This window comes from Neomonachus schauinslandi, chromosome 6, assembly GCF_002201575.2.
Source record: "Neomonachus schauinslandi chromosome 6, ASM220157v2, whole genome shotgun sequence".
NCBI lineage: Eukaryota > Metazoa > Chordata > Mammalia > Carnivora > Phocidae > Neomonachus > Neomonachus schauinslandi.
Genome location: NC_058408.1, coordinates 28,767,261 through 28,778,572, shown reverse-complemented (window position 1 = coordinate 28,778,572; position 11,312 = coordinate 28,767,261). Strand labels below are relative to the sequence as shown.

General features: G+C 57.5%; 1 protein-coding gene across 1 annotated transcript in view; it reads right to left on the bottom strand.

The window, feature by feature from the left end:
• KIF21B (kinesin family member 21B) overlaps window positions 1-11,312 on the bottom strand; it is a 44,267-nt gene that overhangs the window by 13,869 nt on the left and 19,086 nt on the right. Inside the window, exons 9-21 of the mRNA XM_021682481.1 lie at window positions 11,018-11,207; window positions 9,774-9,837; window positions 9,455-9,673; window positions 9,043-9,124; window positions 8,468-8,585; window positions 7,510-7,701; window positions 5,311-5,510; window positions 3,452-3,559; window positions 2,892-2,960; window positions 2,269-2,501; window positions 1,779-1,926; window positions 1,359-1,553; window positions 1,149-1,250 (exon numbers count right to left, since the gene is read on the bottom strand). Of these exons, the coding sequence (XP_021538156.1) occupies window positions 1,149-1,250; window positions 1,359-1,553; window positions 1,779-1,926; window positions 2,269-2,501; window positions 2,892-2,960; window positions 3,452-3,559; window positions 5,311-5,510; window positions 7,510-7,701; window positions 8,468-8,585; window positions 9,043-9,124; window positions 9,455-9,673; window positions 9,774-9,837; window positions 11,018-11,207 (1,920 nt within the window). The remainder of the gene's footprint in view (window positions 1-1,148; window positions 1,251-1,358; window positions 1,554-1,778; window positions 1,927-2,268; window positions 2,502-2,891; window positions 2,961-3,451; window positions 3,560-5,310; window positions 5,511-7,509; window positions 7,702-8,467; window positions 8,586-9,042; window positions 9,125-9,454; window positions 9,674-9,773; window positions 9,838-11,017; window positions 11,208-11,312) is intronic.

Here is an 11,312-nt window from a genome sequence, read left to right as displayed (position 1 = left end):
ATCACCCTCGAACCTGCCCCAGAGCCGGGCTAACTCCCACACATCACCCTCGTAGCTGTCCCAGAACTGGGCTAACTCCCCGACATCACCCTCGTCCCTGCCCCAGACCAGAGACGTGGTCCCCACCCTCCTTAACTTTCCTCACGTCCACACGTTAGTGGAGGTCGCCTTAGGCTACACTTCCTTGTTATGGGATGAACTGTGTCCCCACCCTCCCAAATTCCTATGTTGACACTCTAACCTCCAGTACCTCAGAATGTGACTGTATTTGGAGATAGGATCTTGAAAGAGGTAATTATGCTAAAATGGGGTTTTTAGGGTTGGCCCTAATCCAATATCACTGGTGGCCTTAGAAGAAGTTAGGACACAGGCACACACAGAGGGAACACAGCGTGAAGCGAGAAGGCAGTCCTTTACAAACCGAGGAGAAAGGCCTCAGAAGCAACCAGTCCTGCTGACACCCTTAATCTCGGACTTCTGGCTCGGAACTGAGAAAATCAATCTGTGCTGTTTGGACCCCCAGTCTGTGGTAGCGCTAGCAGACAGAATAACACAGTCCCCTGTAACATGGAGTAGAGCCAGGAGCTTCCCCCGGATGGGGTGAGTCTCCCCGGCCCCCTTGCCGGTTACGCTGCATGCATACTATGTGGTGTCTGTCCCCAAAGACAACAGGCCCTAGCGGGAAGGTGGCACATCCTCTGGCCCGCTGTCAGGGAGAGAGGACAGGAGCCCAGGACATGCCAAGGGACATCCGAGGTTCCAGTGTAAACCTTCCTGAGTGGAACGTGGTCTGTTTCCCGCTGCCCCAGCCCCAACATACACACTTCTCCCAACACCCTCGAGCCCTGCTGGGGACGGGCCTGGACCAGACATGTAGGGTCACTTCTAAGGGAGGCCCTGCTATGTGCCAAGCACCGTGCCAAGCCACTGGCATGCATCACCTTGCGAGAGCAAGCGAGGAGCCTGTTGTCACCGCCCCAGCTTTAGAGCTTCGGAATCAGAGGCTGGGAGGTGAGGCAGGTCGCTCTAGCCTGTAAGTGACGTGCTTAGGAGCCAGGCCCGTGGGCTTCCCCACGAGGGGAGAGGACAGAGGCGCCTGTGACTGCAGGCCCCCCACCCCCACCCCAGGAGGTGAGCTGCTGGCCCACCTTGTCGATGGATGCCTTGAGGAAGTTGTCCAGCAGGAGGCGGGCTTCGGCCAGGGAGCAGGAGCTGATGACCACGGATGTGTCCGTGGAGTCCAGTTCTTCCTAGGATGGAGAGGCAGGGACCCCTTGTCACCGAGGCTGCCCACCACCCCCCCCGCGCCCCCGCATCCCTCCTGCCTCCACCCCGGCCGGGCCAGGCCCCGTGGGTACCTTGGTCTCCTCCAGCTGCACAATGGTGGCCTGGCAGTCGGTGATGCTGTCGTTGATATAGTCAATGTTGGCCGCCAGCACCTCGATCTCCTCGGCCAGCTCCTGCAGGCCCTTCTCCTCCTCTGGGCTCTCAGCCTGCAGCCGCTCCCGCTTCCTCCGCAGCGCCTCCTGCAGGAGGAACAGCTCCTCCCTTTTCTGCAGGGAGGGTGATGGACAAGCCTCGGGTTGCCGCCCAGCCCTGCCCACCGTTCCCTCAGGCCCCCCTGCACCTCTGGATCCCAGAGCAGGCACAAGGAGCGGGTGGAAGGGGGATGAGGAGGTCTGATGAGCCAGAGACGTCAGAAATGGCAGAGGACTGGCGGAGGGGAGATGGCAAGGAAGCAGGGGCAGGAGCCCCGGACTCCCTGTGGTCAGGCCCACCTTGATGAGCCGCTCCATGTCAGCCTCTAGGTTGACAATGGTCATCCTCTGCATGACGATGTCAATGATCCTCCGTTCCAGGGACTGCCACTTGAGCCTCGCAGCCTTACTGAAGCTCTGGCTGGCCCCCTTCTTCTGGAACTTCTTTCTGGGAGACAGATGCACAGGGAATTGGTTGGGAGCACTCCCCTTTTTAAAGTTTTTTTTTTTTTTTTCAGGTTTTCTGTATGTATTCGGTCATTTAGCACTGTTAATAATATGTTCTTTTGGGGGAAAATGCATTTTTAAAATCATTTTGTTGTATTTTATTTTAATTCCCACTCCCTATTTCCCCATCCCCCTGCCCACCTGGTTAGGAGCACTCTCAACCTCTGCAGCTCCATGGACGCCCCTGCATGCCCCCCACCCCGGAGCTGACAGCCATGGGGACCCGTCACAGGACCCCACTTCCCCGGGCTCGCCTCTCCCTGGCCCTGCCCGTCTGCCTCACCTGGCAGGGCGGGTGCCATTGACAGCAGGTGCAGCGTGGTCCCCCAAGAAGTGGTTGATCTTGCGGTTCCACTGGCGCACAATGCTGGAGACAGAGCGGGCCCCTGACTCGGCCTCGGAGGACGTGGTGCTGGCTGACACCTCGGCCCCCGAGTCCAGCATGGGCGGCTTCGGTCCTGCGCGCCCAGCCACCCGCTCAGACATGGGCTTGGCCAGGCGCCTCAGTGCAGAAACCTGGGGTCGAGAAAAGAGGAACCCAGTGAGCGGGGGCACCCTGGAACTGGTGAAAAGGCCCAAATTGGGGGGTGCCAGATGGGGTGGATACAGGGGCTGCTCCATCCTCGCCTGAGCTTGGGACTGAGAAAGAGCCAAGGGCTCTCTGATGTGAAATGAACACCTGAGACTTCAACCTTTTTCATTAAGGTCTCAGGCCTCTGGGACCAGAGCCCGCAGCCCTGCCTTCATACCTCAGCCCCCTTGTTGAGAAAGGCCCTCGTAACGGGCCTCACCCAGGCTCTGCTCCACTGTGTGCTGAGTGACAAGCCAGAGCCAGAGCCACCGGTGGGACTTGGTCCCTCCCGACTCGGGAAGAACCCAGGAGAAGGGGAGCAGCGTCTCGCTCACCTCCTGGGTTTTCCTCCTCAGGACCATTTCCTGCTGCCGCTTCTGGGACTCCAGCGCTCGGATCTGAAACTGTGGGTGAGAGAGGGGGGTTGGGGTCCGCACTTAGGCTCCACGGCCTGGTCTGCCCAGCTCTGTAGGCAAAAGCCTGGCTTTTGGGCGGATTCTCGTGCAGCCCAAACTTACTGATAATATGGAACCCCGAGTTTGGCTCCCCTTCCCAGAGGTCACAGTGCAGACCATTCTCTCGGTGCAGGGAATCCCCTCAGCCTCTCGTCCACACCACAGCAGGGAACCCGGGACCAGCGGGCTCAGGGCCGGGAGCTGCACAGTCCCAGCTCTGGCTTGCTGGCGACCCTGGGCAAGGGCCTGCCCTCTCTGGGGCTCAAGTCTCCCCCCACCCCCCTGCACTAGAGGGGGTGGACCAGAAGCCTCTTGTGCTTGTTCCCTCCCATGCTAGGCTGTGTCCTGCTGCAAGTGTGACTGTTACTGCTTAGGGTTGTGGGAGCCGAGGGGCAGCCAGGCACACAGGGAGGTGGCGGCCCCCAGGGGCTGCCCCTCACCTCCTGTCGCCGCTGTTCCTTCTTGAGCTGAGCGATCTCCCGGTTCCTCTTAGTCTCCACCAGCCGCCGCCGCTGCTGCTCCTCACGCATCTGCTTCATCAGGGCCACCTGGGGCAGGCAGGGGTGGCGGTGAGGCAGGGCTGGGCAGTGGGGACCTATACCCTCCGGGGAGGGCCTGGCTCTGAGGATGCTGGGCAGGGGCGGTAGCCTGCCAGGCAGCACTGGCTTGGGGCTCAGGGGTCTGGAGCGAGGGGTCTGCTCCTACTCCTCCGCGGGAGTTGAAGCTGCCCCACCACCTGGGCAACCTGCCGGAAGGAGTGGCCTTCCTGCCAGCCCAGCTGTGCCAGTGTAACCACTCTGCAAGGTTTAACCCTGCCCCCCACTTTCAAATGTCATAGCCCCTGGTGGCCCCTTCCCCAAGCCACCATCCTGGGTCTGGCCATTCGAGGACCAGCCAGGGGTTGCTGGAGGCAGGTTATCCCACGTGGGTGGAACACTTTCCTCTCTCCCACGGACAGGGCTGAGGCGAGGGTCCAAGCCACATCCCAGGGCCAGGCTCACAGTGACAACAATAAGAGTCACCACCATTTATCGAGAACATTTATCGAGTACACCAAGCACTGTTCTCACGACAGTCACACGAGAGAGGCATTACCATTCTCGTTGTAGAAACAAGGAAATGAACCTCAGAGAGACATGAACGGTCAGACTTTTGACCCAGGTCATTTTGCCCCCCAAATCTAGCTCTTATTATAGCCCCAGGGATGACAGCATGCCAGTCCAGAGCAGGGCTAGCGATCAGGTATGGAAAGCCTGGAACCCGGAGTTGTCGGAGCTGTGGCGAAGGCACAGACGGAACCCTCGGTGCTGCCGGAGGTGACCCAACTTGATAGAGAGCTGTGTACCTGGGATACTGCGGCATCCGCCCCCTCCCACCATGTCCTGGTGCCCGAAACATGACAGTGCAATGTACACAGGGCTTGAGACACTTTCCCAGTGACAGGGAAATGAGAGTCACGTGGAGGCTGACCCTTCCTCTGCCACTGAGGCCTCAGACATGACGAGGAATATCACCAGCCTGCGCTGCCCTGAGGACAGTCTTGAGAGGAAATGGCCTGGGAGGGAGGGAGGCAAGGCTATAAGGGGGCTGGGGGCTGGGGGGAGGGGGTTGGCTTCTCTCTCAGAGGGCAGGCTCTGCAGGGGTGAATCTACAGACAAGAGGAGGGCTCGCTGCTGCCGAGTCTTCAGGGTCCAGAATGAGTGTTCTCCCCAAGGACTGGCACTGAACAGAGCAGCCCAAGCCTGACCTGAGCTGGTGGTATCTGCTGGCGTCAGGGGCCAGAGGCTTCCTGGGGAAGAGCCGTGTCCCCCTAGACGGAGGGCCATCCGCCCAATGTTGCATGCCTCACCTTCCCATGTAAAAAATAGGAATAATAACAGACCTCCTTCATGAGGATCTCCTCAGGACTTTAGTATGCTCATGCATATTAGGCAACCAGCCTAGAACCTGGCCACAGAACGCATTCAAACAATGGTAATTATTGTTATCATTACCATAGGCAAAGCCTGCCCCAGGAGACGCCTCACAGGAACTCTGGTGCAGTTTCCTACCACAGGGGGCAGTATAGAGCGGCACCCCCTGGAGATCCACACCTGCCCCTCTCCTGGGAAAGGTGGTTCCCCCCCCCCCACCCCGGATGAGGACCCCGGCTCAGAGGACAGTGTCCAGGACCAGGACCGGCTGACTTATGCAATGCTGCTGTGTCTCAAGAAGACCGTCCACGCTCACAGCGATGATTATTTTTAACACGGAGAGTGGATTCTAAGAAGACATCCATGGCCACCCCCCCGACCCCTACCTTGGCCTTCTTCATCTCAGCCACCTCGGCCTGCAGCTTCTTCAGCTCCCTCTCGTAGCGGGACTGGTTTTTGAGCAGCCGCGCGTGCTCCTTCTGCGCGGCCTGCAGCTTCTGCAGGTCCCGGTTCATCTCCCGCAACCGCTTCTCGTAATCCGCCTTGATCTTGTTGGCCTTCTCCTCCGTGTAGCACTCCATGGTGCCTGAGGGCGGCCAGAAGCGGCGGTCAGTGCCACGTCCCCAAGTGTTCTATCAGCTTCGGGCTCAGAGGGCGTGTGGCGGGGAGCAGGAGCCTGGGTTCTAGTCTCCCTGCGGGACCGTGAGCAAGTCACGCCCGTCTGTGTGCCTGTTTCCTATTTACACAATGAGGGGATCAGGCTGGAAGATGCCAACTGCCCCTCCCGCTCTGACATTCTATTGGACCTTGAGGGAGTGTTTTCATCTCAAAATCTCCGAGCCCCCAGTCACCAGCTTCCTGCAAGGGTCCAGTGGTCCACTCCTGCTGGCTCGGTTGGGACCCATGACTGGAGGAAAGGGCCAGGCCGGGGGAAGGAAAGAGCTAGTTAAGAAGATAGTGATGTGGGCCAGAGCAGAAGGAATAAGCAGATTCTCTAACCTTGACCTTTGCTACCTGAAATGCCTAGAGGCGTCTCCATGGAGATGTGTCACAGACATCTCTGACTTAACAGGCACAAAACCAGACTCCCAAGCTCTGTCTCCCTCACCCTAGCAGGCTTCCCCGTCTCCATAGATGTCATCACCACCCTTCCAGAAACTTGAAGCCTGGAGACATCCTTGGCTCCTCTTACATCCTCCACCCAGTCAATCAACAGAACCTTTTGTCTCTACCTTCGAAATGCATCCAGAACAGGACCACTCCTCACCACCTCCTGCCTAAATCCTCTTTCACCAGGATCTTTTCTTTTCTTAAATTTTTTCCCCTAATAATTCACTAGGATCTTCGTTAACACTTTTCTAACTGGCCTCCAGCCACCACTTTCATTCCCCTTCTGAGCAGCCAGTGACCCACCCCCAACATGCTTTTAAAACCTACAGCCCATCCCTCTCTTCAAACTCCACACCTTCCCGTCTTCCTCAGAGAAGAAAGTGATGTCCTTAAAATGACGAGCGTGACCTGGTCCCGTAGTTCTTCCATTATCCCATCTCTTGCCGCTGTGTTCGAGCTGCCTGCCCCTTGTCATTCCACCACATGCCAGGCACACTCCCGCCCCCAGGGCTCGGCATCTTCTCTGCCTGCAGGGCTCAGCCCCTGCTCACTCTCCGCCAGCCCTCTCTCACCTCCTTGGGATCTGCTCACATGTCACCTTCTCCGTGACATCTTCCATGACCACCCTTTATAAAACTCCACTCCACTCCCCGCCGTGCCCTGTCCTCCTTCCCTGCTCTGTCTTTTTCATGGTACTGATCACCATCGGGCACGTCACAGACTCCGCTTATTTATCTTATTTATGTCTGTCTCTCCTCACCAGAACGTACACATCACGAGGCAGGGATTTTGCTCACCCCAATATCTCTAGCGCCTAGAATAAGGTCAGCTCTGTAAGAGCGAATGAATGAAACCGTGATTGAATGAATGTGCTAAAGAGCAACTATAAAGAAGATAGAATGCAGGGTGCCTGGGTGGCTCAGTCGTTAAGCGTCTGCCTTCGGCTCAGGTCATGATCCCAGGGTCCTGGAATTGAGCCCCACATTGGCCTCCCTGCTCAGCGGGAAGCCTGCTTCTCCCTCTCCCACTCCCCCCTGCTTGTGATCCTTCTCTCGCTGTGTCTCTCTCCGTCAAATAAATAAATAAAATCTTTAAAAAGAAGAAGAAGAAGAAGAAGAAGAAGATAGAATGCAACAGGTCGGTTTGTAAATGGATTTAAAGGAAAATACGCAAGGAACTGAATGTAGAAAAAAAGCTGAGGACGCATCATGCCCATGGCACATGATGTCCATGTGCCTAGGGAAATAAAGGATTCTAATACTCAAGATGCTAATGAAATAACAAGAATAAATGTAAAATGTAGCATAGAAGTCAGGTTAGACATAGAGGTGACAGTGGGTCAGAGGGCCACAGTCCAAGGGTCAGAAGACCGGGTAGATGCCCAAGGTGCCAGTTGCGGGGGGGCTTGTGACAGCGGAGGTGCCTCAGGGGAAAGCGAGGGCCTGGGGGGAGGAGGGGGGCAGTGGTGGTCTCACTGAGGTTCTGCAGCACGCGGTCACGCTCCAGCTGTGTGTCTCGGATCTTGTTCTGAAGCAGAATCAGCTTCTCCTCGTACTGGTGCTTCAGAGTCTGCAGTCGCCTCTGGCTGTTCTCCAGCTCATCGATCAGCTTCTGCTTGATCTCAATCTCACACGTCAGGTCGGCCAGGTCGGCCTGGAAGTTCACCTCTGTGGGGCAGAGACAGGCTCCATCCAGTGCCAGGGGCTTAGGGCGGGAGGGGGTGCTGGGGCTTTCTGTTGGTCGGCCACGGACAGTCAGTGACCAGAGGCTGGAGGCAATGATAAGTCCCATGGTGGGTAAGGGCCGCCAGGTGGGGTGACACATTGGAAGACTGGCCTCAGAAACTGGAGGCTGGCCCAGGATCTGGGGGGGCGGGATGTCTAGGCATCCCACCACCCCTGCTGTGCCCTAGAGGCCAAGGTCTACCTGGCATGGGACCCAGCCTAGGGAAAGGAGGGCTATGGGTCAGAAATGGTGGCAGGGCAGGTGCCCCCATTTAGAGGAGTGGGTTTTGGCACCATTCAAGGCCCGGCTCTGCACCTACCACGCTGGGGAAAGTCACTAGACTTCTCTGGGCTTGGGGGAGCTCCGAACACCTATGCACAGGGTTGTAGTGAGAACTGAAAACCCCATGCCACGTGGAGGGTTGAGCACAGCGGTGCCTGGCATATAATGAGCACTGTCATCCTTATCAATACTCTTGTTTTTGTTGTTGGTGGTGGTGGTGTCATGTCTGGGAGTTCCAGGCACTGGACGTCCACATTCTTTGAGAATTCAAGTAAGGCCTGACCCCAGCCAAGAGGCATCTGGCTCAGGGTCTTGTAACTGGAAGGTCTGAGCAGTTTCTCTGGGCCCAGTGCTGACTGTCAGCCCACCCCGGGCACCTGCCATTTGGCGAGTCGCCTCCCCCTGCCCCAGCCTGGGCACACGCACCCTTCTCGTCAGGGTCTGAGTCCGAGTCCACCAGGCTCTCCTCACTGCCCGAGTCCTCGTCTTCATCCTCACGCCCCTCCTCCTCCTCACAGCCACTCTCGTCTCGCTCTTCCTCCTCCTGAGCACCAAGCACCATTAGGGGTGGCCAGTGGGCCCTCCTCACTCAGGCTGGGCCTGGCCTCAGGGAGGAGAGCCCAGAAGCCAAGGGAGTCTGGACAAGGCTTCAGGTGTGTCAAGAGGGTGGGGAACAGGGCAGACCACAGTCAGGGCCCTTTGTGCCCACCCCCAGTCCCGAAAGAGTACCACCTGACTCCCCCAAGAGCCTGGGCAGAGCCCCTCTGAGAGAGCCTCCCTGCCCAGCCTCACCCATTTGGGATGAGGTGGGGGAACTGAGGGATGGAGACCACCACGGCAACCAGTCAGCCATGTGAGGAAGCTCAGGGACCAACTCAACTGGAGGCAGGCCTAAGCCCCTCCCCCACCCTGCCAAGGTGGTCATGGGGTTCCCTCCACTCAGCAGGGACGGTGGGGAGGGGTAAACATGTAGAGGGGAGGGGACGGGGGCAGTCCCTCACCTCCTCAGCCTCATTCTCGTCGGTCTCCTCACTGTTTTCCTGTTGGAGTTTTGCCCTCTTTTTGAAGGCCTCCTTCTCTGGGCTGCCCAGAAGTGAAGGGTAGGCCAGGTTAGCTTTGAGCATGTGGCAAGGGGTGTAGGAGAGGGCAGGAGGGTGGGGCTGGGTTCCTGTTCTGCAGAGAATCTGGCTGCTCCTCTCTACCCCCAGTCTAGAATTAACCCTGGGTCATTTCCACCCTCCCTCCCCTCGGGGGAAGGTGCAGCATTAGAGAAAGGTGGGTGGCTTCTGCCCAAAAAGCTAAGCAAATGTGCTCAGTGCATTCCCAAGCAGCCCCGGGGCAGCCCCCCGCTATAGGCAGGCGGGCGGCCGTGTTCCCGGAGAGCCCGCAGAGCCGTGGGCGCACTCCGCTCACCTCTTTCTCCGCTGCCTGACCTCCTTCTTCTTGAGCCGCTCCAGGTCCTGCTTGGCCCGGCGGATCACCTCAGAGGCATCCTCCATGGAGCTGGCCGGGCTGCCCCCGAAGGCCGGAGCGCCCGGAGATGCACCCAGGGCGTAAGGGCTCCGAGCCGAGGCCCGGGAGAGGCTGCGGCGCAGGGACTCATTCATGGCTTCACTCTCCAGGAGCTTCGTCCTGCATGGGGAGAGCCAGCGGTTGGAGCCAGGGGAGCCCCGGGCTCTGGCCCGGCCCAGGCCCTCCTCCACCGCTCCCAGTTACGCTGGGGCGCACTCACCGCAGCTCCTCAATCTCCCGGATATAGTTCTGGATCAGAGCACCAATGGCCTCATTGCCATCACCTGGAGAGGGAAGGCGGCAGAGGGCAATACAGAAGGTAAGGAACGGGGCGCCTGGGTGGCTCAGTTGGTTAAGCGACTGCCTTCAGCTCAGGTCATGATCCCAGGGTCCTGGGATCGAGTCCCGCATCGGGCTCCCTGCTCTGCGGGGAGCCTGCTTCTCCCTCTCCCACTCCCCCTGCTTGTGTTCCCTCTCTCGCTGTGTCTCTCTCTGTCAAATAAATAAATAAAATCTTTAAAAAAAAAAAAAAAAGAAGGTAAGGAACGTAAGGACCTGCGGCTCGGAACTGGTGCTCTTGTATTGGGGCCTCCGATAGGGTACCACACACGGGCCTTTCCCCAGAAGGAATCTACGTCGAAGAAACACCTGTCCCTGGGACGGGTATACGCAAGCACTGCTGGAAACAACCACGCTCCACTGAGGGACGGCTGCTATCAGATAGTGTTCACCATCCTCACATAGGGAATGCTGTGCAGTTTACAAGAATCAACTAGATTTCTGTGTTTTAACATGGAAAGCTCTCCAAAGCATAATGCTAAGTGAAAATGGGAAGTCACAGGACAATACATACGGTCTCATACACAGAAAAAGAAAGGGCAGTATATATTATTCACACACATACACATCTATGTGCATGTTACATATGAATATACATTCACACTTGTAGCAAAGGTACTGAGAAAGGTGTGGGGAAATGTGCATGCAGCTACGTCTAAGTAGAGAGGAAGTGGAGTGGAGAGTTTAGTGAGGGAGGATTTTAACCTTTATGCACCCATGTTAAGCAAGGAGGATGTATTTGTGTATATTTTATGGTCATAAAAAAAGGTTTAAAATCAATTGGCGGGGCCCTGGGGGGCTCAGTCAGTTAGGCATCCGACTCTTGATTTCGGCTCAGGTCATGATCTCAGGGTCGTGAGACTGAGCCCCACGTGGGCTCTGTGCTCAGTGGGGAGTCTGCTTGAGATTCTCTCTCTTCCTCTCCCTCTGCTGCTGCCCACCCCCTGCCTCTCTCTCTCTCAAATAAATAAATCTTTAAAAAAAATCAATTGGAAAAAATTCATAAATGCATTGCTCTGTGAATTGATTGGCTGGCCCAGCTTGCCTAATATCCTAGGGCAGGTATGGGGAGCGGGGGTCCCGGCCTGTTGGGTGCCCGAGCTGGCCTTGTGCACCCCGACTCACCAGCCTTGGCCAGGAGCAGATTGGCTTCCTGGCTCATGAGATGAGTGACACGGTTGTTGATGGCATCGATGGCCTCCTGCATGGCCTTCACCCGCAGACGCAGTGCCCCGTTCTCCTTCTGCAGCATGGCATTCTCCCGGAACAGGTCGCTGTAGCCCTCGGCACCATCCTCCCCGATCACCCTCTTGCCCTGGGAGGAGGGGCAGGCAGGGAGCAGTCAGGGGCTAGAGCTTGCAGGGCGGGGAAGGGTTGATGATCCACCTAGCAGCACCGCCAATCTCCCCGTCCCCACCCC